The sequence below is a fragment of the Rhinolophus ferrumequinum genome, chromosome 11 (assembly GCF_004115265.2).
Source record: "Rhinolophus ferrumequinum isolate MPI-CBG mRhiFer1 chromosome 11, mRhiFer1_v1.p, whole genome shotgun sequence".
NCBI lineage: Eukaryota > Metazoa > Chordata > Mammalia > Chiroptera > Rhinolophidae > Rhinolophus > Rhinolophus ferrumequinum.
Window position 1 is genome coordinate 7,232,618 of NC_046294.1, and position 27,923 is coordinate 7,260,540.

Here is a 27,923-nt window from a genome sequence, read left to right on the forward strand (position 1 = left end):
AAACCCCCTTTCCAATATTAAAAATCCTCAACTGACAATGCCTGATGCTGTAGTCCCACTGGAAGATTCGGGATTCCACAGATTTCCGTATCTTTGTTTCTGTGGGTCCCTCTGCCTGGAATGCCCCTGACACACACATACACCTTTGGTACCTAGCAATATGTTACCTTTTCCACAAGGTCCAGCTGAAACTATGAGGAGGTCCTGCCTGGCCCAGTGAGAATCGTGCTTCTGCCCACATCCACCTGTGCGTGTGGCCCAGGCCTCTCTTAGACCAGACGGTGGAGGGCTGTGAGCTGGAATCTTCTCTATCCTAGCTGCCGTGTAAGAACAGAGCTGAGTCCCAGCAAAAGGACTGGTACAGATGCCCAGAGTGTCTGGGCGCTTCAATGGCATGGCTGTAGGGGACACGGATTTCAGGCTCAGTGCAGAAGGCAGCTTCTTCATTGCACTCTGAGACCCTGGGTGGGGCTCCTGCCTCTCCCTGTGTCCTCCTCCCCAGACCATCCTGGGAAGGGCGGAGTAGGCAGAATATTGGCCCCTCAAGATGTCCACAACCTATTCCCTGGAGCCTGTGAATATGTTTCATTACATAGCAAAGAGGAATTAAGGTTGTAGATGGAATTAGGCAGACTTTCAAAAGGGAGATTGTCATGGATTATCCTGCTGGGCCCCATGTAATCACAAGGATCCTTGAAAATAGAAAAGGGAATGCACTATCACCTGCTTTGAAGCTGGAGAAAGAGGGCTACAAGCCAAGGAATGTAGTCTCTGGAAGCTGGAAAAGGCAAGGAAGAGCTTCCAGAAAGGAACACAGCCCTGCTGACACCTTGATTTTAGCCGAGTGAGACCCATGTCAGACTTCTACAGAACTTTAAAATAAATTTGTGTTGTTTAAGCCTCTAAATTTGCAATAATTTGTTGCGGCAGCAAAGAAATCTTAATACACAGGGTCACCCACATGCTTCATTTCCTGAATCAGTGACATCTGCGTAAATCACTTTCCAGACCACAGACGGGAACCAAACAACGTGAACCCAAGTCTGGGCTCCAACCCTCACAGAACGTGTTGACCTCCGGCCAGTACAGGCTGCTCCTCTGTGCCATGGGGCAGACAGACCTGCTTCACCCGGCTGTCAGGAGCACAGGAGCACATAATAGTTAATGGAAGTAGAGCCAACGGACGCAGACTGCTTAACTCTTTGCCGGCTGGTGCAGAGTGCCCCGTAAATGGCTGTTATCCTAGTTGCAGTTGGCGAGGCCCTTCTTGCCCTGCTGAGAGGTGACAAGTGGGGAGGTGACCTTGGGCATGGAAGCCTGACTACCTCATCCTGAAGTCATCTCACTGACTTGGGAGACGGCACAGGCCTTGCTGGTGGTCCTGGAATGTTGGGAGCCTTTTGCCCTTCCTTCCTGGCCTCTGGCTCCTCATCTCCCCTCTCTGCCCTCACTGCCATGGTTGACCACTGGTACCAGGTGAATCCACAGGCAGATTCTGTGATTCTCCCCACAGTCCTGGCGAGGGTTATTGCCACACTCAGTGCCAGAGATGCCTGAGCACAGGGCAGCCACATCTGAGCACTATCTTCCTAATTAACACCTCAGGAAGCAAGTTGCAAGGGGCCAGCCACTTGTCACCGCCCCACGACCAGCCCGATCCGGTTCCTAGGGACTAGGGGCGGAATGGGGTGCCAGGTGGGACCTGGGTAATCCGCAGGAAGACAAGCCGGGGCCCCGGATGCAAAATTCTTCGCACAGGTGGTGCCGCGCTCGGCTCTCCGAGTTCGTTACCGAGTGACTGGGAGGATGAGCAGGGGCAGGTCGGGGCCCCGTGCAGGGCCGCGACCAGGAAGTGGGCAGCGGCCGGGCCAGCACGGGGAGAAAGGCCAGGCGGCCGGGCGACCCTCCAAGAACCTAAATGAGAAGGAAGGGGTTCCGGCGCTGCGCGACCCCTGGCGCCGGAAGCTGGAGAAGTCTAGGCGGGACGCGCACGTGTGTATACGAGTGCGGTGGCCCATCCCGCGGCCCGGACTACAAGTTCCAGGGTGCCCAGCGGCGCGCCTGGGTTTTCTGGCCGCGCGGCCCGCTGGCTTCGAGCAGGTCGCCGCTGTCTGGCACGCGCCACTCCTTTCCGGAGTAAATAAGGGAGAGACTCTCCCGAGCACAGTAATTGGAGTTCAAGTGGGCGGGGAGTCGCCCCGCGCCTTCTGCTCATGTCTCTGCAGAGCCGAGTGTCCCGCCGCTTGGCACAGCTGCGCGTGGAGGGGCAGCTGCTCCGCGCTCCGCGACCCTGGCCCTGCCCCTCGGCGGGTGCCACGCGGACCCGCAGCAGTACGTGCGCCCCCCCGGCGTCCCTGGGGGCCCACGGCCCCCGCGCGCGCACCCCAGCGGGAGTTGGGGCTTGGGGGGCGGCGGCAGTGCGGCTAACAGCTGGGGTGCGCACCTGGGCCCCCCTGGCCATGGCGGCGAAGGTCGACCTGAGCACCTCCACCGACTGGAAGGAGGCAAAATGTAAGTGTAAGAAGGAGGTGGGGGCAAGGGTCGAGGGCGGCCCACGTGGGTCTTCTGTAGCAGGACGGCACCCCGCCAGCAGTCTCCTTCACCCGAGAGAGTTGGGGAAGTTGAAGCCCCATATGCCTTGGTGTGGAACCCCCCATTCACAGCCAAGCCCCTCAAACCAGTTCACCCAAGACCAGGTCCCATCTCGGGCAGTGTGAAGAGGGTGGTCTTACCCCACTGGAAAGGGTCACAGGGCACCTCACAGATCATCCAGGACCTACCACCTTACTCTGTGTACAGGAGGGAAACTGAGGCCCAGTGCTTGAGCGGAATAGCCCAAGGTCAATTGGAGTTTATGGCAGAGCAGACATCAGGTTTCCTAGCTGACATGAGGTTTCTGAACTCCCAATACTTTGCATGGTTTGGTTTCTCAAATGGTGGCATTTTAAGCAGAGTAGCCAGGGATGTACCTAGGGGACAGCTCTATTGCCGGTGTCCCACCTGGTGGAATCTGATAGCCCCAAAGAGCGGCCTCTCGGGGCAGGCCTGTCCTACCTTCACCCCCCTCTCTGCCAAGGGCCTGCCTCTCTGGGCACGTGGTCTGGTGCCCTTTTGCCCTCATCACTGGCCTCGGGCCAATTGTGAGCAATCTCTGCCTCATTCCTGGGGGACACAGGGCAGAGGGGCTGGGGGGCAGGGCAGAGATGGGGCACTGTGTCTATGAGAACCGTGACATTACCCTCTTCCAAGGAATAAAGTCACTTCTTCCAGCTCTGTGACAGGCATGAGTCCCAGGCGCCCCTGCACAGAGCTGGGAGGGGAGGCAACCCGACCTGCAGAGCCCCAAATAGCCCAGGTTGTCGTCCAGCTGCCCTTGCCGTTCAGGGCCTGCTCCCTGGGCCCTTGTGACCGTTCCCGGCTGGATCCCCTTTCAAAAGGGCAGGGAAAGCAGCTTATTGGCTGGGCCCGCCTGTGGAGTGGCTTTGGCCAATGGGGCTGAGAAGGCAGGCCTGCAGCGGGTGTGGTTGGGGGTAAAGGGAAGGCATCCTCTCAGGATTGGCGGTAGAGTTCAAGATGATTTACCCCCAACACGACTTGCGTGCCTATGCTGGGATCTTAAAGCGCTGCCGGCAGAAAGCACTTGACTTTGTTCAGTGAACACAAGGAGTGCTTGTCAGGCTCTCGGCCCTAGCCCCAGAACACCGGTCAAAGCAGGGAGTAGGGGGCTGGCAAAGACTCCCGGCAGGGAACTATCCCCACAGGGAACCCTGCTTCCCCTTCTGTGTCTGAACAGCAACCCAGGGTGGTGGGAAAGAGCTAGGGAGGCCAGGGGCCCAGGCACCTGCTCTGGGTCGGCCTCGGTTTCTAGGATCCAACTCCCTGCCCCCTCCCATTCCTTGGTGCCACTGAAAACTTCCAGAGCTCATGAAAGCTGATGGGCCAAGGATCCCCAGGCTACCGTGGTTTCTCTCTGCTTGCAGCTGGGCTCTCCATTCACTCAGTCCATTTCTACTGGGCACCTTCTATGTGGCCAGCACCGTCCTGGTGCTGGGGATTCAGCCATGAGTGAGACAGGCAAGGGCCCTTCCCTCACGGTGCTTCTACTCTAAGGCGAGGAAACCGAGTAGAGAATGTGGTCGGGCCAATGGGACAATGCTGGGGAAAGGTCAGGGCTGTGAAGCAAACATGGCAGATGGGCTGCCTGGGCTTCAGTGTCCAGTCAGGGGGCATGTGAGGAGGGCAGCCTGGTGCCAGGCACCTCAGCCCCAGGTGTGAAGCCCCCAGCAGGTGTCAGATGGTGGCTTATGGGGGTGAGACACAGAGACCTCTGTTTTAGTGATTTATTACTGCGGGACAAATTACTCTCATAACAAAGTGACTCAGGCAGTAACCATTTCTTGTGTCAGAGTCTGTGAGCGTCAGGAGCCTAGGAGTAGCTTAACTGGGTGATTCTGGTTCAGGGGTTCTCAGGAAGTCTGGGGACTTGGTTAGGGCTGGAGTGAGCTGTTCTCAGGGGGCTCACTCACATGAAATGGCTGTGGGCTAGAGGCCTCAGTTTTTCACCATGGGACCTCCACAGGGCTGCTCGAGTGTCCTCACGACATGGCAGCTGGCTTCCCCCAGAGCACGTGATCCAAGAGAGAGAGAGGAAGAGATCACGCCAGAAGCCACAGTGCCTTTTTGTGATTTGATTTATTCCAGGGCTTAGAATCGAGTCACGGAGTCCGGACCACATTCCAGGGTAGGGAAATGAGTCTCTACCTTTGAAAGGGAAGAGGATTCAAGAATTTAGGACGTAGTTTTAAACTACCACACTGGGGGCTGCCTCAGCTGGACTCTGCCTCTGATTGGGGTCTGAGGTTTGGTCCTTGAAGACCGCACACCTTTTCTTCATGGCATTCTATTTATACTTGGGGCTGAATTAAACTGTACAGTGAAATGCACCAAGTGTGCAGTCAGTGCTTGTACAGAAGTATCCAACTGTGCCATTACCCCAGAAGTTTCCTTTGAGCCCCTTTATAATCAGTACCCTGCATAGCTAGTTACTCTTTTATCTGTTCGCTTTGTCTGTTCTTGAACCTCATATGAACAGAGGCATACATTGTCGGCGCCTCTTACTCTGTATCTGTGATTTGCCCGCATTACTGGGTGTGTCAATAGTTTGCTCTTTTTCATTGCGGTGTAATATTCCACGGTGTGAATGTAGCACAGTGTGTGTCCCCATTCTCCTGTTGATGGGCATTTGGGTTTCCAGTGTGGGACTGTTGGCACTGAAGCTGCTCTGAGTATTCTCGTACATCATCAATGGACGTGTGCTCTCCTTTCTCTCGGGGAACACACCTACATGGGCCTCCAAATGCCCGTCTGTGCCTGAAGTGAACCTCTCTCAGAGAATGACACACAGGAACCAAGTTTATGAGACCGATGTATAGGCCAGAAGGTTGTTGTGCAGTTCACAGTGGGGAATTCCAGCAGGAGGTCTGGAAACTCCTGTGTGCCTGGGCAGGCCTTCTTCTGTCTGTCGAAAGCCATGCGGAAGCCAAAATTGTAGTCTTAAGTTTGCTCAGCATCATGTGTTCTCAGCTGGGGAGCTGGCTGAATGATTTTGGAAGCTGATTGCACTGCCCTGGGAAGGCTGGTCAAGCTTCTCTGCCAGGTGTGGACTTAGCCCCCGAGGATCCCCTTCGCTGGCGCTTGTGCAGTATGTCAGCCTGTATGCAGTGTTGCGTGTCTGCTCCAGGCCCCAGCTGCAGGATGCCTCGGTCCACGGCTCGGTGAGGCCTCTGGATAGATGGCCAAATTCTCCCTAACCCTGAGCGTTCCTTTTCTCTGCCTTCAAGCAGACTACCCGCTTCTGTGGACCCGTTCTCCCTCTAGGTAAGTAAATACCACCGGGCTGCATCTTTCTGGTTAAGAGACATTTAGTCTTTGGGGAGGCCTCTATGTGATTTCACTGGCCAGGGTTAATTTCTTCATTTGCCCCCCAGGGTAGTGCCTTTTGATCAGAAAATTGTGGAAACAGTTGTGCTGTAAAGGCAGTTGGGCATGAGGGGTCTTAAGGTCGGGCACTGGGGACATCTGGGGGCTGTATCATCACAGGAGGGGCCTGGTCTCCAGAAGAAGGGTCATGGATCCTCCTGACCTGTAGTGGGAGCAGAGGTGTGTGCTGAAAAGAGAATAGGCATTGGTATCATTAGACCTGGGCAAGCTCCAGCACCACTGCTTCCATGCTTCGCGAGCCTCAGTTTCCTCATCTGTGAAATGGGACTAGCAGCGCCTGATTTGTATGTTGTGCTGGGATCACATCAGAATCATTTTGTACGCAGTGGCCCACACAGTGTACAGAAGCTCTCCAGTGGCCTTCTTCATTGTTGTCCTTTGTGCTTGTTCCTCTCTCTGTTCTGGTCATGTTGACACTGGGCATGTGTAAACTTGTCTCCCTCCCACGTGGTCTCAAATGCTGGAACCTGACCTGCATTTCCTCTGCCTGGTGGCTCAAGATAGGACTCGTGTGTTCCAGCCTCAGTGCGCACTGGGCAGGGGCGGGGACTCATTTCACCCGCTGTGGGATTTCATGCAGAGTGGATGATTTATCTGATTCAATTGCTGAACTGGGAGATCTTCCAGGCACACCTGGGAACTGGGGAGGCCCTCTCCTCCCTGTCTTCTGGGGAAGCGGTCTTGGCATGACCCAACATAGTTGGAGGCGAGGGTCCTCGGGAGAACAGAAAAGCTCTGAGGGCCCCGTGCTCTGTGTCCCCACCGCTCGTGCTGCCGGCTGAAAAGACCCCACTCTTGGGGGATGGTGTACCCTGTGATTAATGTCCCTGCCGCCGTTCCCAGAGCCCAGCTGTTATCAGCCCTGCCCACCCGGCCTTCTCCAAAAGAGGAGCCTCCCTCTGCGCCAACCTGCCCTCACCTTTCTGAACACCATCTTGCAAAATGCCATAAAGACACTTCTTAAAACACATCATTGAATTCCCGCTCGCCCACTGCACTTTATGGTTCTGGCACAGCCTGATTCTTCCAGCTTGGCTTTTGGGCCCAGGAGCTGCTGAAAGCTTCATCTGGGGTCAGGCCTCCCCATCAAAATTTACTGCAAACATCTTTTTACAACACCTGTCTCACTGAGCTGTGAAATACACTCGCCTCTCCAGAAAAGAAAGAAAATTAAAACCTATGTTGTACATATTTTATAAGAAAAATAAAACTCACTTATGCTTTAAGTCTGCATCTGTCCTTCGGGCAGAAGGAGGTGGAAAATGTTATAAATGCATGGGGCACATCCCAGCCGAAGGGCGCTGCTTCCCTTTCCAGAGTGAGTGAGGAGAGCCGTGGGGGGCGGCCTCGATGACAGAGAAAGCTGAGGCGATGACGATGGCCCTCAGGGAGAATCGCTGTTGCCCACTCCTTCCCCATGAGTCAGAGACCAGTGCAGGGTGTAGCTAGCTCCTCAGGGATCAGCCGGGCCACACCTTCTGGAGATAAGGACACGGCTCCCCGCACGCTGGCCTCCAGAGGTGTGGGGACCATGCACTGGAAGGGGCAGGCTGACAGATGTCCCCAAGGTTGGTGCCCAGCCAGCTGGTGGCAGAGCCAAGAGCTCTGGTTGTCTTCCTTTGTCATCTCCGGGAAGTGGAGCTGTCTTTTGGACTTTGCTGGAGAGAGGCGGCCATGTGGGCTTTAGGTCACGCAGACCAGGCCACAAATACTGGGGAGGACAGTGGAAGAGAGAGCCTTGGGCTGTGTCCTGCCCCAGTGTGCCTGTGGCCAGGCAAGATTTCTCTGCTGCTTCTATAAAACCAGGTGGTGGCATCTGCCAGATGGTGTCTGCTAGGGGACCTGAGCCATCTCCGGGTACTCCAGACTAGTTCCTTGGGATGCCTGGGGCCTGCCCCAGCCAGAGGGTCTCAGCTCGTGGGAGTTTTATGGGATCGGTCTGGGTTCCAGCTGACCAGTCTCTCCACTGTCACGGTAGATGCATTCACTTTCTGGCCCTGGTCCAACTGGCTGGGATGTCTTTGTTCATAATTGTGCAAAATGATAAATATGGGGACCCAAATAATTTAAAAAGCCCCTCCACTCGCTGTGCCCCAAGTTGGAAAAGAAATATTTTCCCATCCAAATTTGGTCTCATTTTGTTTTGCTCTCTTTGTGTCTTATTTCATTCAGGAAGGAGTGTGTGTATCTGATACGTACATTGCGTTTTACAGTTTACAGAATATTTTCACAGCCACCCGCTCATTCACAGCAAGCCTGGGCTGTAAGGTGGGCCTCCGTATTGTGGACATGAGAAAACGGGGGCTCACAGAGACGGCATGACTTGCCCATGAACGTGATGTTGGGAGGTCATGAGCCCAAACCTGGTGGGACCAAGGAGCAGGAGAGGAATTAAAGCCCCAGCAGCGGCCTGGACCTGGGCCAGCATGTTCCATCTGGTGTCTCTCCGTCCCTAGGATGGGAGACAAGGGGCGTTCTGTCACAGCACTGCTTCTGTTCTCTGGTCTAGCTGTTCTAGACTTCTCTCCATTTCTCTACCCAAATGCTCTCTCCTACCTCAGGGCTTTTGTACGTGCTGTTCCCTCCACCTGGAAGACTCTGTTCTTAGAAAACTTGCCCTCAACCTCCTGGTCTCAGCTGTTTCGCTCATTGATTCATCCCACGGTGCTCACCCATGCCGTGCATTGTGCCAGGTGGTGGGAATCCAGAGTAAACACGACAGATCCCTGTGTGGCCAAGGTCAAGTAAAGAATAAAGTGCAGACAGTAGGGGAAGGCTACTCTGGGAGAGGGAGAACAGTGAGGAGGGGTCTGTAAAGGAAGACCAGGGAAGGGGCACAGCAGGTTCAAGGGCCCTGAGGCAGGGAACAGCGTGGTTTGGCTGTTGGAGGAACTGAAAGGGGATCTGCGTGTGTCCGTGGCTGTGGCCGTTGGCCGAGGTGTGGGGGCAGAGTGAGGGGTAATGGGGAGGGTAGCATGGGAGGAGGTTAGGGTCTTGGAGTTTGAAATGAACTTTAAACAGAATCACAGCTTCTGACTTATACGCGTAAGCTCCTTGGGCTGCTGTGTGAGGAACAAATGATCGGATGGACGTGGACTCAGCTGGGATTGGGGGCTTCGGACGGGTCTAGGGAGCAATGATGCAGGCTTGGCCCCTGGCAGGGGTGAGCAGAAGGCCTGGTTTCTGAGGTACTGTGGGGATAAATCTAACAGCTTGGAAGAGGGCTGAGGGGCTGGCAGTGCAGCCTCAGGATCAGTTCATGAGCATAAAGAGGGTTTCTGAACTCATGAAATTGCTGTGAAGACCTAGGGAAAGGGTGTGGATTAAGGAAGAGGGGAGCAGCAAGAGACTTAGAAGGATGGCCAGTGAGCCAGGTGGGATCCAGGAGTGGGGTTCCTGAGACGGACAGAGGGGCTGGGGGTGCTGAGCATGGGAGGACAGGAAGGACCACAGGTCGGGTGGCCGGTGTGGTGTCTCTGACCTTGGCCTTGATGGGGCGGTAGGCATGGGAGGGAGGAAATGTAGATGGTGGAGGAGAGGGACGGAGCAGTGAGGCCACCGCTGGGGCGTGGAATGCACGTTTGAGGGAGGGTTTTGTTTGAAAAGGCCGGGCCATGAGAGGGTGTTTGAGGGCAGACAAGATCGGCCAGTGGAGGGAGAGCTTGTCCTCTGGAAGGTGAGCTGGGCGGCCTCGGCCCAGTGACCTGAGTGTGTGTGGAGGGTGTTCCTGGCTTAGTGGGAGGAAGAGGCAGCATCCATGACTGGAGGATGAGTGGGGGAGGCTTGGGAGAGGGGTCCCCGTTTCTAAAGCAGCAGCGGGAGTGGCCGGGAAGACGGGCTACCAGGGGGAGATCAAGAATTTAGAGGGAGCCTTCTGCTTGGTGTTGGTATTTTCTCTAGCAATTTGCAGCTCCTGGGGCAGACCAGAGAAGTTGGGGGTACCTCATCCAGGAAGCTGTCCCAGACTCCCCTCTGCTGGGTCAGGTCCTGGGACCTCACCTTGCCTCCCATCCCCAGGCTTGGTGGGTACTCAATAAATATTTATTAGCTGACTGATCTGCATTCAAACCAAACCACCAGGGAGAGGCAGAGCCTGGATGGAGCTGGCCTTTCCACAACTTGTTCTTTGCTTGGTGGTACCGTCTGCCAGCAGCTGAGTGCTTTGCTACGCATCCAACTAAGCCTGTTTGCTTCTCATTTAACACACAAGGGAGCTTTCCACGCCCCCATTTTACAGAAGAGAACAAGCAAGTCTTGGAGAAGTGCTTCAGCTCCTTTCAAATACCAGTGCCCTCCCCGCCCACCAACCCCCAAACACACCAAGAAAGGAGAGTTTAAGTGGGAGCCCTTGGCCTGTCCCGCAGCTCGTGCATGGGGTCATGTGCCCAGTGGGGAGGGCACCCCTTGAGAAGGGGGCAGGGAAAGGGCTGTGAGCATCGAGGGACACTAGTGACAGGGGATCATCCACACTAAGTACTGCCCATGGTAGGGATACCCTTGACCTCTTGGAAAGGATGAAAATGGCACACGTGTATGGGGTCAGAACCTGTATTTGGTGGAAGCACTTTCAGTCTGATCATAGAGCCCCTGGGATGAAGTCAATCCCTAACAGGCCGTGGTGGGTCCTTGGTTGGTGCCACCTCCTCTCAGCATCATTCTGAACCCCTATATGTTTATCCCCCCCTTGCCTCAAGCCCTAAATTTTACTCACCCTCGAACATGCTGTTCCAGCTGGTGGAACACCCTTCCCTGCACTGACTGCCTCCCACTCCTCTTCCTAGTCTCCCTTAATCTCCCTGGGCGGGGCTTCTGGTTACTCCTGTCCCAGCCCCCTGACTGTCCTTCCTTAGTGCTGCTCCGAATTTGGACTGCTTGCTTGCTTGTCTGTGTAAAGCCTGGTCAGCCTCTGTCTGCCCTGCTGGACTGTAGGTTCTCCAGGGCCAAGACCACATCTTCCTTGTTGGGTTGTATCCTCAGCACTGACCGGCGCATGGTTGGTTTCTGTGGAAGGGGTGGGATGTGGCTGCCAGAAAGTGTTGTTCTGGTCTGAGCTGCAATTAAAGTGGATTTGGGGTACTATGAGCCTTTTATAATAATCCCACCATAGTATTGAGCTGGACTGTGAACTGGGCTCTTTCCGTACACGTGTATCCTTGAGGAGCAGAGACTTGATGGACCTAGTGACTTTGTCAGGTAAAAGGGCATGTGCTGGGGACCAGCCTGTCTCTTGAATACCTGTCCCTTCCAGCCATTTCCCCAGAAGGCTCCAGGAGGAATCTCCCACCACTTCCTCTAATGGTCCTCCTACCTCTGCACACTTTCTGATGCTTTTTGAGTCTCTTGTCTGTGGCCTTTGCTGTTTGTTTGCTCCCCCCACCCCCAGTGGTCAGAGGGGGTTGCTCCCATTTTGGGAGTGTGTGGTCCAAGGGAGTGAGGCTGAGCTGAGCGCCTGAGCACCCAGGTGGTCTTAGGCCAGCAGGGGGAGCCATCGAGCTGCGAGCCTGGACCACCACTCAGGAGTGATGCCTCCGCAGGGCGCTCCAGCTCCTGTGCCTGGTGCTGCGCAAAGGGAAGGCGAGGCCCAGGGCCAAGGTCGGAGCAAGGGAACCAGACCGGGCGGACCCAGAATCCATGAGTGGATGGGGGGGCCCTGGCTTCCCACTCACCAGACACAGGTGGCCTCCTAACCACCCCGAGCCCTCATTTTCTCACCTGTGCAATCGGGAAAGTTCCAGCTACTCCAGCTGTTCACGCCACCAGGAGAGGCCCCAGCGGGCGTCTGTAAGCGGGGAGCCCTCAGCCCATGCTGGGGGGATGTTGTGAACAGGCAGCAGATCTGCTTGGTTCTGTGGCTCTTTGAGGAGGAGGGTTGTCCTGAGCCTTTGCATAATGACAATAATGATGTCACTGATTGATGGTGTAACTGACTGATGGTGTAACTGACTGGTGAAATAACTGATTGATAATGTAATTGATTCAGTGCCGCCAATCTGCCTGGCCTTAGCATGTATGAATAAGTTTGAAGTTATTCTACAAGGGTTGTCTTAATCCCCATTCTGTGATAAAGAAATTAGGGACTTAGAGTTGTAGATGCAGCTGGCAAATGGCAGAGTTGAATTCTGGACTCAGGTCTGTGGTGCCTGAGAGACTTCCTCTCCGCCTCCCTGGGCCTCAGTTTCCCCTCCTGAATAAAGGGCCTCCAGACTCTAGCACCCCAGGTGGTATGGCTCCTCCTACCATGCCCCCTCCCCTGGAGCTTCTGGGAAGGATGGACCCCTAGGGCTGGTTTGCAGCCTCAGAGGAGGTGAGAGTCCCCATGAGGACGGGGTGTGGGGAAACCCTCAGGATTGCTCCCCTTCCTGCCAGCCTTGACTCTCCTTCCTGCCCACCCCACCCAACCCCTGCAGCCTTTCTGAAGGGCCTGAGTGACAAGCAGCGGGAAGAACATTACTTCTGCCGGGACTTCATCAGGCTGAAGAAGATCCCGACCTGGAAGGAGACTGCCAAAGGTAGGCCTGCTGGGGAGGCCATACTGGCCACTGGGGGGGCAAGGGCAGGGGTGTCCTCTTTGGAGCCAATTCGTGGGAGAATTATGCAGACAAGGCCCAGAAAAATGGCAGCGGCATTTATGGAGTACTTGATGTGTGCAGGACACTTTGCATGTGTCACCTCATTTAATTATGAATGCAGCCTGAGGCAGGTTTGGTTTTCATCCCCATTCCATCGTTGGGAGGGTGAGCCCAGACCCACCATCACGTGGTGTGGAGCTGGGATTTGTAGCTGTGATGGAGCAAATTGCAGGCCTGGTGACCAGCAACCCGGGCAAGTCACTCAACCTGCCTAGGCCTCAGTTCTACGTCTGTAAAATGGCATGGATGACGTTACTACTGTACTTGTGTGCAACGTTGTTGTGAAGATTCAAGAAGACGGCGTGTATACTGCACACAGTAGGTGCTTAATCAGCATGGGCTGTCATTACCCGTATCGCCCGTCACCACGAGGCGGGCTGCCTCTGGAGGGGGAGCCTGGCATGTGGGCACTGGTGGATCACCCTGCAGTGGGGGCCTTTCTGTGACACCCCCTCACTCCGGCCTCTGCTTGTTCCAGGCTTGACCGTGAAGGTGGAGGAGCCTAAGTACAAGAAGGACAAGCAACTCAACGAGAAGATCTCCCTGTTCCGAGGTGACATCACCAAGCTGGAGGTGGACGCCATCATCAACGCCGGTGAGTGGGGCTGGCTGCCCGGAGCCAGAGACCTGGGTCATCTTGTCACCTTTGTTCTGGTCTGTCATGCCAGGCATGGGGGGTGCCACCTGGCTCCAGTGAGGCTCTAGTGGCCGGACGAGATGGCCTGCTGGCGCCACGGGTGCGCAGTGTGTTGGCCACGTGGACTCCTCTTCCCTTGAAACCTTGACCGGCTGTGTCGGGGGCGCCTTGGCTGAGCTGCCTCACAGCTCTTGACGCCCATTAGCGGCTGGGAAGAGAAAGCCTGGCTGGAATTGCGCCGGCGGCCCTGCCAGGAAGGCGGAGCCCCTGACCACCGCTGTCCTTTCTCTGCCTCCCGCCCACCCTGTGTCCCCTTGCCCAGCTTCCTGTGGTGGCTCCTGCTGGCTTGGCAGTTTGCAGTTTATTGTGATGCCAGGAGGAGCCTGCTGCTCTCTCCCATCTTGGGGGAGGGAGGAAGGTGGCTGCGCTGTTCTCGGTGCTGGTTGTCTGGCTGAGGTCAGGAGTGCAGTGTCAAGGGGCCGTCAAGTTAAGCAGGGGCACAGAGGGTTTGTGGGACAAAGGTGAGTGGGCTGAACCTAGCCCTTGCTTGCCTGCTTGCCGAGCATCACAGAAAGGGGCCTCCCTCTTGAAGGAAGGTTTGGGGACCTGGGCAGACCCTTGTGTCTTGGGCTCCAACTCACAGTGAAACCCTGCTGTGCTGGCCGCCTCCCGCCTGCGCCGTCTCCAGTCTCCTTTTTCTCACTCTTGCATTTGCAGCCGTTGTGTCTGAGCCCAGTGCCAGCCAGGGAGAAGGGTTGCCGAGGGACTCTGGCCCATGGCGGTGCTGATGTTGATCTTGCTTAGTGACGAGGCTCTTGGGACCTGGGGGGAGGTGGCCGCTTAGCTGCTCTGGGCCTGCTTATTTGTAATCTGGGTTGCATTTCTGACGGTGGCCTCACTCTGCATGTCTGCCCCGCGGTGTGTGTGGAACTGTGCAGTCACACAGGTGTTCTGTCCCCCTACATTGCCTGTCTCAGTTGCACAGGTGAACAGTCAGATGAAGATAGGATTCCAACTTGGAGCAGAGGGTCACCTTTGGGTTTCTGCTGCTGCGTTTGCTCTGTTTCCCGTGGGCCTTTAGGATGGTGGACGGCAGCGAGGCCTGGGAGCCCATCTGGGGAGACACAAAGCTAAGAGAAGCCGAGCTGGGTTGACCGACATCATAGCCGCCCAGGGCAGAAGGGTCTTTTTGCTGCTGGACCCAGGATGTGTTGGCCTGGGTTAGAAAGACGGAGGCTGAGGGGACAGTCCAACAGGCCTGTGGGGCTGCCCTGCCCAGTGTCCCCGGCCCTGTCAGTTACTGGCAAAGATGTGGGAAGCACCCTGCTGGCACTTTTCCATGCTGAGCTGCAAAGTGGCCAGAGGGAAAAGTGGGGCATCTTATCAGCTCCTTCCCAGCCGGGTTGGTGGTTGGAGGGCCGTGAGGGAGGGTGCGGGCACCAAAGCAGGGTGTCATCAGGATGCAGATAGAGTGGATGGGGGCTCGGAGGGCTGCGGGTGTGATTAATGGCCCTTCCTGTGTGCCCTTGTGCCTGGCCAGCCTCCGAGTGCAGCAGCTCTGGCAGCCTGTCACGTGCACACAGAAACACTTTGGTCCTGGCTTCATTTGACTGCACTGGGCTGGGGGTGACAGCGTTTGCCATGTTTCTCCAAGGACTCCCTTCTCCATGTACCTGCCTGGGCTTCTGTTTCCTCCTCTGCACGATGAGAGAGGTAGAAAACCCAGCTGTGGGGGTTGGGGACCATTAGGAGCTAATGCTCATGAACTGGGATGCTCATGCCATGCCTGGCATGAACCAAGGGCTCAGCACCTGCGGCTGTTGTTGGTGCTGGAACTGATGCCATCGCCAGCACTCGGGGTGCCAACCCTGTCCCAGCGATGAAAAGGGATGCTGGGTGCCTCCCCCAGCTGAGCAGCTTTCTCCTCCCTCTGCTTGCTTCTGTTTACCTAATACCTCTTGGCCTGTTTTCCTGGGATCTCCATTTTTCTAGAAAGAGTGTCACAGCAGGGAGGACCCAGAACCTGCCTGGAACCCCAGGGAATGGCTGAGACTGGCCCTGGATTTGGGGGTCCCACACAGAGCCTGCGCCCCCTCCAGGTCCTTTGAGCAAGTGTTTGCCCTGCTTTGGTCTTCCAGTGGCCTTGACCCTGGTCACACCTCATGGGTCCTTGGTGGTCTTGGCACGGGTATACACACCGGGGGTCCTCAGGCATCATGTCTGGTGGCCCTGGGGCTTTACTTTATCCCTGCGGCCCCACTGCCTTAGCTCAGCGCCGCCCACTGCCCACCAGGGGGCAGCAGAGATCGCAGTCCCCGGGCCCAGTGGCGCCAGTAAATCAGCCTGTTTATTAGCGGAATAAAAGTCGCGGCGTCGCGGGGCTTTTCCGGGCTGCATAAATCTGGTCCGCGCCTCGTGAAACCCATATGTGCTTAATTCATATGTAAAGTTTCAAGCAGGAAGAGAATACGTGTCCATTAAATTCTATTTGACTTGATTATAATCATTAGCCGTGAATAATTGCTTCTCAGTGACGACCGCTGAGCCGCCACAATGGGGAAAAGGAGGGAGCAATTATCTCAGGGTGGAGATTTTAAAATTTTTATTTTTGAAGCCAAGGGCAGTGTTGGCCCCGTGGGGGTTGGTGGCCCTTGGGGACTGGTGCCCTGTCGGACTGGGTTTGGGGGCTTGAGGTCAGCTGCAGAGCTTCTGGATTTTGTGGGGGTGTTTGTTTTAGTCCCTGCAGTCAAGTGGGGGGTGTGCAGGTGAGGTGCCATCACTGCCTGGGCCTTGCTCCAGCTGCAGGGACCACGGAGCGGGAGGCATCAGGGGAGCTGGGAAGGGCCTGTGAGAAAAACAAATGGGTGTCAGGACCCCTCTATCCTGAAGAGCTTTGGACTGGGGTGGGCACTGGGGTGCCCAGCCGAGGGCACTCTTCCTGCCCCTCTGGAGGACCCTGGGGATCCTTGGCTTAGGCAAGGGCCAGGTACCCTCCCTGACTCCGCCCCACAGAGGGGGCTCACCCGCCTATGGCCTCTTTCTGGACTTCGGAAAATCAGACTCTGTTTCCCAACTGGCCCCCTGGCATTGGAAGTCCAGACTGGTTTTTACCCCAGTTTGCTGATATTTGAGATGTGATTGGGTGTGTGTGTGTGTGTGTGTGTGTGTGTGTGTGTGGTATGATGTGATGTATGAGATACGGTTTTTGAAGGTAGGGCTGGGGCACAGAGTAGACGGCGGGGGGGGGGGTGCCTGGCTGGTAGGTGGCAGGGCTTGAAGTCACAGGGGGCAGGACCAATATCCCCAAGGTCCCAGGCACAGGGCAGGTATCTCTGGACACTCCTCAGCCCTGCTGGCCAAGGCCACTTGGCTCAGGCAGCACCCGGAGAGTCTCAGGTTCCCGCCATCTGTGCTGGCCATGGCTCCTGCCCACGGGGGCACGCAGCATCCATCTTAATTATTTTGGGTTGCCACGCTGGCAAGATAAGCCAGGGAGTTCTTGCAGGCCCCCGTTCTGGAGCAGGAGATTCTGAGGGGCAGTGACTGCCTCTCCAGCTTGGCTTATGATCCCCAGGCTGTGTCTGGGGAGAGCCATGCCTGGCCTCTGCTTCATGTTTGGGGGTCTCCACCTGGGGGGTTCTTCAACTTCTAGAGTGTTTGCATCTTCTCTTTGCCCTGGGGGTGTGTGACCTTGAGTGGGTCACTTCCGTGCCCTTGAGGGTCTCAGCATGCCAGGCCTGTGATTGTGGGCCCCTAGTTCCCAACAGGCAGCCGAGTTCTAGGCAGGAAGTGACCCAGCACAAAGAAAGACCCCCATTCTTGGCCAGCGTAGGGGTCGGGCTGCAGACTTTGGCCTCCAGGCGTAATGGGACAGAGCAGGGATGAATGTGATGCTTTGTGCAAAGAGAGAAAGAATCTGTCACTTCGAGGTGTCCCAGGTCAGCAGGTCAGGGCTGTGGGCACAGAGGCCAGGAGCTGAGTTGGAGTCCCAGTGTTCCTGCTGGCGGGGCTGTGGCCTCCGGCTAAGCATGTCTGAGCCTTTGTTTCCTCATCTGCAAAATGGATCATCAGTGGCTCCACCCATGGGAGTGCGAGGATGAGATGAGTTCAGGTTCGTCCAGCACTGGGCCCAGGGCCTGGCACAGAGGGAGCCCCCAGGAAATTATTATTAGGAAGTCAAGAGCAAGAGCAACTAAGTAGAATATAATGTGACAAAGCACTGGAAGCAAGGTCTGAACAAAGTGCCACGAGACGCCGCAGGGACCAATTAATTCTGCGGAGAGGTGGCGGGAGGCGAGGGGGGTCAGTGAGAACTTTGAAGGGCCCCGGGCATGCGGGCCAAGCCGTGCAGCCTGGGTGGGAAGCCATGTTTCACAGCGACAAGTTGGCCTCACTGGGAGTGTTTTAAGCCGCTTTTTATTTAAAATAAGGCATGAAGTGGTATTCTGTTTCCTTAAGTCTTGGGGCTTTGATTTGTGGTTTGCCAGCTGCCTATCGTCGCCCTCCCCCACCCAAGCCAGCCAGAGTCCTTGCTTCATCCCTCTGCTGCCTGGAGGGCCCAGAGGAGCCTGGCCCCCTAGCTGTCCCTGGGCCACCACTTGGAGTCAGTGATTTAGAGACCGCCTTGATGGACTAGCAAGCAGGGGACTGAGGGACACCGACTGCCTTGTGGGAAGTGATCTGACGCTAAACTGTCGTCATAAATCGCTTTATCTGTCACTTCAGATTTAAATGTGTTTGCTGAGGCTTGCTGCCACTGCCAACAGCAGCAGCCTCTCCGCAGTGGGCAGGGAGGGTGGGTGCAGGCAGGAACCTGTGAGCAGCCGCAGATCTTGCTGGGCCCTGTCCCCTGCGGAGCACAGCGTGAGGACCCCTTGGTGCTGACCTAACGCATCTGTGAGGCAGGCAGGATTAGGATCCCCATTTTCAGTGATCAGACCAAGGCTCAGGAAAGAGATAACACTCCCTAGCTTGGCAGGTGACTGAGTCAGAATTTGAACTCATGTGTGGCCTTTCTTTCTTTTATTCAGCAGATGTATGTGGCGGGGCTGTTGTATACCAGGCATTGGGATACGCCCTGGGCTACAAAAAACACAGTCTCTAATTCCAAATGTGGGGTGAGACATGTGAATGGAAAGGGGCAGCAAAATGTATGAGGGATGGGAGTGCTGCCTACAGGGTTGCAAGGCAATCAGGAAGGCTGCCTGGAGGAAGCGGAGCTCTAGATGAGAGGGGGAAACTGAGTTAGAAGTTGGACAAGGGCATTCCAAGGGCAGAGAGGAAGAGCATTGGCAGGGAGATGGGAGGTGAGTGGGACTCAGAAGCTCTGAAGATGTGACCGGTCCCGAGCAGAGGCTCTCCCTCCAGGTCTAGGCCGTACTCATACCCCATGCCACCTTTCCTGGCCTCGTAATGTTATAGCAGCCCCATGATGTCAGTAGGGAAACTGAAGCTCAGAGACTTGAAGCCACTTGCTTAAGGACACACAACTAAATAGCAGTGACCTTAAGGGGAGGGGAGCTTTGCCAGACTCCAGAGCCTCCAGGAAATCCTATTTCGTTATTATTTATTTATTTTGGGAGGCCAGTGGGAATACCTCTTCTTTGTTCCTTTTTCTTTTCTGGTTGCAAAATTTGGGTCCCCAGAGTGGGTATATTGTCATCTGTCCTCGCTACAAGGGAACAGAGAAGTGGTTAGGTCATTCGGCACAGCGGGTGGTCAGTGCAGAAAAGGTAGGACCAACATCTGGGTCCAGGTGTGTTGGCTCCACGAGACCTTGTGCTGGGCTCTTGCCTAGTGGCTCACTTGGTTGTCCTGTGTCCCAGACCCTGTCCCCAGCTCGCCCCACAGAGCCCTTGCTTCTGGGCCAGAGGCAGCTTGTTATCGAGTGCTCCCTCTGCGCCAGGGGTTGCACCCTAGACTACACATGTCACCTCATTTCCCCCATTTTACAGATGAGGAGGCTGAGGCATGCTTGGAGCCACAGTGCTGGTAAAAGGCAGAGCAAGAAATCAAACCTTCCCCTTTGGGACTTGGGGTTTAAGAGAGATGCCATCAGGTTTGCTTTCTCAGAAGCTCCCTCTGGGTCCCTGCTGGGGGTGAGAGACACAGTGGATGGGGGAGCCAACTGGGAGGCTGGGGTCCAGGTGGCCCCCACCCTACATTAGAAAGCCCAGAAGCCCCGAGAAAGTGCCAAGGTCTAATTTCCACCGCTGCAAGAGGAGGGCGGCTCATTTCCACAAGGTCGGGAAGCGGTTACATAAATTCATAAATGATGGATTCCTCCTGAATTATTGAGATTCCCTGGAGGGCTTAAAGGGCCTGGTCCAGAGAGTCGAGCTCTGGCTGGTGGGTGGGACTCTCGGACCCTGGAAGGTCCTTCCATCCCGAGGTCTTCTGCCAAGTCTCCGTTTATTAGTCAGATCCTTCCCATTCTTCGATAGGGACGTGAGGGGCAACCCGAGACCCTGGACCAAGGACCCTTTGTCCTCAGTAAATGTTTGTTGAATGATGGAGTGATTGATCGGATGCCTTTGAGAGTTGGTCAGGCAGCGGGAGAGACTGGGTGAACTAGTGACCTCCTGGGCCCCCTCCTCCGGCCCCAGCCCAGACCCCACCCTGCCCTTTTGGTGGTCAGGGCTGGAAGGGCTAATGCCTGTTACAGATGAGGACAGCGGTGAACACATGTGAGGTTCCTGGCTCTGTGTCAGGCTCTGGAAATACAAGGCTCAGTGACCCAGTGCCTGTGCTCAAGGCATTTGCAGTCTCAGATGAAGACAGGAGATACCTGAAGCGCAGGGAGGGACGGTGACCTGCTCAGGGTCACACAGCAGGAAAGCTGCAAAGCCTTCCGGACTGCCTGCACGGGCCCTTTTTCTCTCCATCCTGACAGATCACAGTCAGGAAGCACCTGTGAGGGCTCTGCTGCCCGCTGCCCCCTGCCAAGAGGCCCTGAGCACGCTGTGTCCAGCTGCCCCTGTCCTTGAGGCCCTCTGGCCTCAGTACCCGCACCTGTGCACCCGCCTGCATCCCCAAAGCGCTCCCCACATTGAGCACTGAACTGAGGAGGCCAGAGCTTGTGAGAATGTGTGTGTTTTGAAATTAATGGGGACATTAAATTGGCCAAGCATGAAAAGGGCTTGCTCTCCCGGAGTGATCCGCCAGCGCGTGGCCCAGGGCTGTCCGGCCAGCTTCAGGCCTCCCCAGGAGGCTGTGGCTCGCCTGCCCACTTAACGGAAGGGCACCCTGTCCCGAGGAGGTGAAGGGGTCTGGTGCAGCAGGTGGAATCCACCGAGCGACACCCGCCTCCTCCAGGAGCTGGGGTTCCCTTACCTCCCTTTCAACACCCATCCCTATGCAGACAATGCAGTTTGCAGGGGTGCTGAGTTGAATATGCTCTCTCTAGACCCCTAGGGTGGGCTCACATGCACGCTCACCCTGACTCTGGGGCCTCCTGGGTGAGGCCTGGCCTGGTCCCAGCTTGAGTTGGTCTCTAGAACATCACATGGCCTAAAAGAGAGTCAAAGGATCCAGTCCTGTTTCCTCACCTCCCACTCCCCAGACGGCCCCCGTCTGCTTTGGAATCTCCATCACAGGACACTGCGTTTGGGAGTTAGAGTCTTGAGTATGAGTCTCAGCTCCACTGTATACCAGCTGTGTAACCTCTCTGAGCCTCAGTTTTCTCACCTGTAAAACAGGTAAGAGGGTACTAGGACCCACGCCCTTGGGTCGTTGTGAGTGTGAAAGGAGACAGCTGGTGGAGAAGCTCAGTACAACAGCTGGGACAGAGGAAACACTTGCGAAAATGGCAGCTCTGTGCTTGTTGCCGTTGCTGCCTTTCTGGGAGCGCTGCTCAGACTCTCAGGACGCGGCCTGCTGTCCACCCAGCACTTGGTTGGGCTGGGGACAGGGGATGGGCCCTCCATCCTCCAGGCAGGCTGAGGGTACCTCCTTCCTTTGGTGAACTGAAGAGTCTAGGCCCAGGGTGACCGAGGGACGGGCCCCTGCTGTCCCTCAGTCTTTTGTATTTGGCATTTCCTTACTGTGAGGGTGCAGGGTAAGTGGGCTAGGCCCCTCTAGGCCCTTCCCTTGCCTCTGCAGCACGGCTCTGAGTATCTGCTCTGCTTTCTGTGGGGAAGGATGTGTGTGTCACACGGGAACAGCCTGTGTGGGGCCAGGAGGTGGTGAGGCAAGAGGGGTCGTGCTCTCCCTCCCTGGGAGGCCTGTGATGGAAGCACTCCCAGCCAGGGCTTGGTGGCCGTGGCTGAGTCGGAGCTGGCAGAGCCTAAGGGTCTGCAGGCTCCCCTGCAGCCTCCAGCCTGTCCTTCCTCTCCCCTCCTCGGGTCTCCCTGCACTTCAGAAGCTCACCTTTTGGGCTCATCTATTTGTTTTGCAAAAGATTTGTCCTGATTCTTCCTTAGGCCCAATGGCAGCCTGTTTCCAGTGGCGGTGGTGACACCAACACAGGCCCCCTTTCCCTGCAATCTTGATTTACTGTTTGTCGGGGGGAGCGGGCAGCCAGGCCTGAGCTGGAGGCCCCGGGTGTGGTATGGGCCAGTCTTGGACGCCTCTGGAGGCCAGGGCCATGGCTACTCACAAAACAGACTACAGTAAAATCCAGTTCCACTAACTCTGCTTCTCCAGGTCTCAGTTTCCACGTGTGCAATTCATAGAAAGATTAAGAGGAAAACACGAATTACTGCCTGCAATGCCTTGCGTGCTGTAGGGGCTCAGTAACAGTAACTGTTGTTCTTATTAGTGAGGCATCTCACGCTCCCGCCCACTCAGCGGGAGGCCGTGGAGGGGCGCAGTCCTCTCGTGCTGGGACTCCAGGCCGGGACTGGACTCAGCACATGGCTGCTGCCCACGGCAGCACGGGCGGCCTGAGAGCACCTTCCCCAGAGCTCCTGTGGCCTCTGAAGACCCTTGGGTGGAAGCAGGCTACCCAGTGGGTGAAGCTATGTGTGGGACTCTTGCTCCTTGCACAGGAAGCAGGGGAGGGGACACAGCTATTTATGTGTACATGCGGGTGTCAGGAGGCAGAAGCCAGTGAGGACTCGGGACGTGGGCGCTTGGTGGCTGCATACCTGGGGGAGGACAGGTAGTGCGAAGTGGAGCCGGGTTGGCAGTGGGCGTGGGAGGCAGCAAGCACAGACACGGCTGAGGGTGCTGGCGGGTGGTGGACGCCGCCGGCCTGCCTCCACTAGGACACCCGGCTGGCACCGCCGCTTTGGTTCATTAAAAGCGCATCAGCTGCACCCCGCTCCCAATGGCAATAAGTAGTCCTTGTGCAGCGGCACCCACCCTTCTCTCCACTGCTGCTTCCTCCCCCTCTCGGACATTGTAAGTGCCATAAAAATAGGAGCTTAGCTGCGCATAGCATGTGGGAAGAGAGAGGCCCGGCTGTCAGCCATTCCCCTGCCAGCAGGGCTCGCGTCTGTTTTATTATTGCCGCCTGGCTGTATTTCACGATGGTTTAAACATCATCAAACGCCACATCCCTTTTGAAAAGCGAGAGCTACCTTACTGAGGGTGTTGAGGAGAAACAGGAACATTAAAATCGACGAAGCAAATGGCCCAGAATTGACATTTGCGACGGGAGCTTTGCAGCTTTGACTGTCAAAGGAGCTGAATCCCGTCTGCCAGCTGGCGGGGAACTTTCCTGGGTCATGGCCTGAAGATCTGGGGTTTGACAGGGAGGGAATCAGGGCATCGTAGGCAGGGCCAGGGGGTGATGGAATTCCGGGGGTCACCGCTCAGTGCCCCCTCGGCCTCCATCTTGACACAGCCTCATCTCCCTCCTCACAAGTGGGGTGGGAGTCCCCTCTGGCGTACAGAGCAGGGTGCTGGGATCTGGGGCTCGGGGGTGAGAGTGGGGGTGTGTCAGAGGACAGACAGGACAGGGCTGCCATGGCCACTTATGAGCTCTTGTGACCTTGACCAGGACACACCTCTCCTCTGAGCCGTGGGTTCCTCAGCTGTAAACCTTGCAGAGCGAAGTCCCTTCCAAAGGTAGTTCAGAGGCTGCACGCAAATGCAACAAGTCATTGGAACTCAATAAATGGTGACTGTTATCACTGAGAAAGTGGGTGTTTGAGCTGGAATCGATTTTTTAAAATGTTTAACCCACCTATTTCTACTGAAAAATAGGTACAATAAAATCAAGGAACCATTGAAACAGACATAAAAAGACAAGGGACAAGGGACGACGCTGACCTGGGCACCTGATAAGGATATGCCCCTGCTCAGCCACACCTGGAGCCCTTTGGCCTGCACGTCCTTGGCACATGCTTTCGAACCTGCCAGCCTCTTGCCGGATTCCTGGTTGTGGCCCTCCAGTCAGCCCTACCACCTGCTACTTGATGCTGGTGTCTGGTCTACCGAGGGAGGCAGTGCGGCTGGCTTTGTATTTTATGCCTACACTTGTATTTTATACTCTTCATGACTGGTTGGGGCAGCTTGGCTCCTGGCATCTACCCTGGTCCCAACCAGATTAAAACTAGGCTGAGCAAATCTATTACAAATGAATATAAAATGTGGCTTTGAGCTTCCTGGCAGCCATAGCGAAATGGGAAACAAGATTTTAGGTTCTATAACTCCATACTTGGCAATAAATTTAAACTTCAGCTTACTGACTCCTTTTATTTCTACACTCTCCCTTTTTTCTCCATTGTCTCCCTGTATTACCCTTACCAGCTGTTCTTTATTTTCCCTACAGATACTTCTTACCTTGCTCCAGAGCCCTCTCCAGTCTCACTCCCTAAGTGCACCTTCTCTCACACGCTTTTGCTTGCAACTTAGGAGGTGCCCTCTGCCCTCTTGTTTGTTGCTGTCCTTTCCCATGTCTGCCAGCCTGCCCTGTGGGCCTCTTGCCTTGCCCAGGCCCACTGGGTCTGCCACTGTAATTCCTCTCAGATGAGCCAGTGACTAATAAGGGTTGCCCACGGGGGGCCGGCAAAATCTTTCCCTCCTTAATATGGCAGTTTAAAAATGTGTCACCATCGATTTGAAGAAAAGACTTGTTCCTGCTGAGAAAAGCGGCCTAGAGATTCGTTTCGCCTTAGGAATCACACAGGCAGCTGCATAAATTCCAGAATCACTGAGCGCTCTCCATGCAAATGCCGGTTTACAGCCCTACAGCCAGCCTGAGAACCCCTCGAAACCCAGTCCGGGGCTCCTGGGAGCTGATGCCCCACTTCCCCACGCCTGTTGTTCCCACAGAGACTGTGGGGATACCCTCTGCAGGGAGTTGGTCCTGGTTGGAAGATTCTCCTTCTACATCTTTGTGGGTAAGCCAGAGGCGGAGGCTGCGGCTAATTCCATGTCCTGACATGTTTTAATCCTGGAGGAGAATGAGGATGAGTGACTTCTGAGAGGGGGCTCCTGAGAGCCATCTGGGTGCCCCCACAGACGGGGGGCCCTCCCTCACCCTCAGCTGTGGATCTGTTGGCTGCACAGTGGCTCTTCCCTGAAGGTGGGGTTTTTACTGCTTAGATGCACTGTCTGCTGACCTTTCCTTACCTGGAAAGGACTGTCAGGGTCATTTGGTCCATTGGGTCATTTGCCCTCATACATGACCCAGCCTCTTGCCCTACAGCAGCAGATATTGGTCCCACCCTGGTCCAGCAGAGCTCTGAGCCCAGGAAAATCATCATGAAAATGGCCTGGGAGGTAGCTTTCAGTATTCCCTCCCACTTTTCAGGTTGTGGGGTTCTGGTACTGGGCTGTAATTTGACATGTCTCCAGACAAGTCAGGAAGCTTGAACCACATCTTCTCATTGTGTATCCTGGATACTCTACTTTGTCACATCACCGTTTTTTTTTGTTTTGTTTTGTTTTTTAAGATTTTATTGTGGAAGGGGAACAGGACTTTATTGGGGAACAGTGTGTTTTTTCCCAGGACCCGTGAGCTCCAAGTCAAGTAGTTGTCCTTTCAATCTCAGCTGAGCTGCAGAGGGCGCAGCTGAGCTCCAAGTCCAGTTGCTGTTTTCAATCTAGTTGCAGGGGTGGGGGGGGGTGCAGCCCACCATCCCATTTGGGAATCAAACTGGCAAACTTGTTGTTGAGAACACATGTTCCAACCAACTGAGCCGTCCGGCCGCCCCTCGGCAGCTCAGCTCAAGGTGCCGTGTTCAATCTTAGTTGCAGGTGGCGCAGCCCACCATCCCTTGCGGGAGTCGAACCGGCAACCTTGTTGTTGAGAGCTCCCGCTCTAACCACCTGAGCCATTCGGTGGCCCCTGTCACATCACCTTTGAATGAATAAGTGAGTGAATGAATGGGGGGAGGGGCGTGTGGTAACCACTTGTAGCTGTATGTGTCCTTCTGGTTAGTGGGCATGGTATCAGCCCAGGAATGGGTGTTTGGAGAGCTTGGAGAAGAGCTGAGCTTTCCCGGTCCCCATAGGGCCCCCATCCCCTTCTATCACCCAGTGGTCACAGTGGCCACCTTTGTGTTCCTGTTGCTTGCCCTCCTGGAGGGCTCACCCAAGCGTGGTGCAGAGCAGGACGACGGGCTTGGCTATCCAGGCTGCCCACCTGGCCACACTCAGCAGGGAGTCTCTCCTACTCTGGCTGCAGTGGGGTGACTTTGGCTGGCACCAGGACAATGGCGTGCGATCTGCAATCTGGTGTGGGGAAGGGGGGTGGCATGGGGTGTCAGTGCGTCCCTGGTTCTTGGGGAGCTGGTGCAGCTGTGAGCAGGGAAGTCAGGGAAGAGGTAAACAGGCAGTTTGCAGTTTCCCTGGCTGTCTTGGGCCCCTCAGAACATGTGCCAAGCAGCCATTTACCACCTGGTGCAGGGAAGTCTGTGGCTGGCCCTGAGCCGTGCCACCCCCAGGTGCAGAAAGGGCCCCATGAGGGCTCCTGGCAGCCATTACTCCAGGAAAGAAGGGTCTTTATTTTTCCTGGCTCCCTAAATGTTATTGTCTTTATAGGCTTTGGAAATCAGTTTTATGGCCTGCGTTATTTGTCCGCTGAAATATGGAAAGCGTGGCAGGGAAAATAAACTGCAGGGTTACTTCTGGCTCTGACAGGTCAGGTGGCAGAGGGCGAGGGGCAGGTCTCAGATGTGTCTTCCCGGTCCTGGGTCACTCTTTAGGAACCATCATAGCTAGAAGCAGGGGGCAGGCATGGTGTGTGACAGAGAGGGGTCCTCGCATTCTGGTGGGAGAGTCAGCCTGGGGCTTTGGGACCTGCCTTTTTTGTCAGATGGTCCTGACTGAATTGGCCTGGGATAGTGAAAATCATCCCTTCCTCCTTGTAGACGCCCAGCGACACCGCTGGCTTCCCTCGGGTGCCATCAGAGGCACCCTGCCAGCCACACATAAGTAAAAAATAAGCCCTCTGGGTTTTGCCAGATGAGACGCAGGCCTGGCGGGGGCTCCCACCTGCAGAAGGTGCTTCATCTTCTGGGATAGTTGACTGTTGGGAGCTGGGCAGGGGTGTAGAGATTCAGTGGGAGCACTCAGAAATGCGCGCAGATCCTTCTCCCTTTCCTGGGACTGAGGACCCTGCAGGGACGACCCTGAGGGTCTGCCCCAGGAGAAGGCTGCTTCTCTACTCCTCTCTTAATATGCGAAGAGCTCTCACAAATCAATAAGAAAAATGGACAAAAGATATGGACAGGCAATTCCCGGAAGGAGAAAAACAAATGGCCAGTAAACAAGTGAAAAGATGCAGACCTTCGCTAGTAATCAAGAAAAGGCTAATTGAAATAAGAGACATCATTCTTCTCGCTGGCGAGGCGAGGCTGGAAGCACTGCTGCACGCAGGCGCAGAGGGAGGCGGGCCCTTTCCCGGCTCACCCCCAGCGGCTTGACCAATCCGTCACATAGTAGGTGCTTGGACATACTTGCTTTGTGCCAGAAAACACCTAGAGTGCCTCTCTGCTCACAGTAAGTCTTGGCAAGGCCACCACCCCCGCCTTCGTGTCCCTTGCTTGCCCTGGCCCTGCCTATTGCCCTGGGAGACCACACACTTCCTTGGCTGCGGCCATGGCCTTTCTGGGCCTGGCCTCTGGTGGGGTGGATGCTGCTTCCTGCTGCTCTGCGGTGACTCTGGGTTTCACCCTTTCCTCCCGTTGGCACTTGCCTGACTCTGGTCATGCTCCAGGGTCCCAACTTGGATGTCGTCTCCTCCAAGAACCTTTCCTGACCTGGGTTAAGCATCCCTCCTGTGTGCTCCATGGCACAGTTGTTTGTTCAGCTTTGTGTTCGTTCATTCAGTAGCTGCTGATGCTGGGGCTGCAGCCAAGAGCAAGGGAGATGTGGCACAGGCAGCTGGGACACCTGAGGGAGCTGCACAGTCGCCTGTAATGACCTGACCCTGGGCAGACTTGCCTGGAGGGTCAGGAAGGAGGAGCCAGGGGGAGCATCCCAGAGAGGCCCAAGGTGGAGCCCTGGGCGTGGATCAGGTTGCTGCACCAGGAGCAGGGACGCCAGGAGAAGGGACGCCAGAGGGAGGCTGGGGGCCCCAGAGGCCCTTTCTTTGCCTGCCCCCAAGGGCAGCCCTTATTTTTAGAGCCCCGCGTGGCCAGACCACAGCAGAGAGCAGAACTACTTTTGTTGGGGTGGGGGTAGCACAAGTCATACTTTAAACAGCTTCAGACCCCAGGAATCTGGGTCTCTGAGTTCTTGAATTGTCCTCCTACCCGCCTACC

The 27,923-nt window shown here is 55.8% G+C and overlaps 1 protein-coding gene across 3 annotated transcripts in view; it reads left to right on the forward strand.

Annotated features, from left to right (window-relative positions):
- The first annotated feature begins 2,055 nt into the window (after positions 1–2,055).
- The window catches only part of MACROD1 (mono-ADP ribosylhydrolase 1), a 142,140-nt gene continuing 116,272 nt past the window's right edge, over positions 2,056–27,923 (forward strand). Inside the window, exons 1-3 of one of the 3 annotated variants that reach the window (XM_033119533.1) lie at positions 2,056–2,511; positions 12,408–12,509; positions 13,108–13,224. In XM_033119533.1, coding sequence (XP_032975424.1) covers positions 2,214–2,511; positions 12,408–12,509; positions 13,108–13,224 — 517 coding nt within the window. In that variant the 5' untranslated portion in view covers positions 2,056–2,213. The remainder of the gene's footprint in view (positions 2,512–12,407; positions 12,510–13,107; positions 13,225–27,923) is intronic. The other 2 variants (XM_033119532.1, XM_033119534.1) reach the window with 2 other exon arrangements.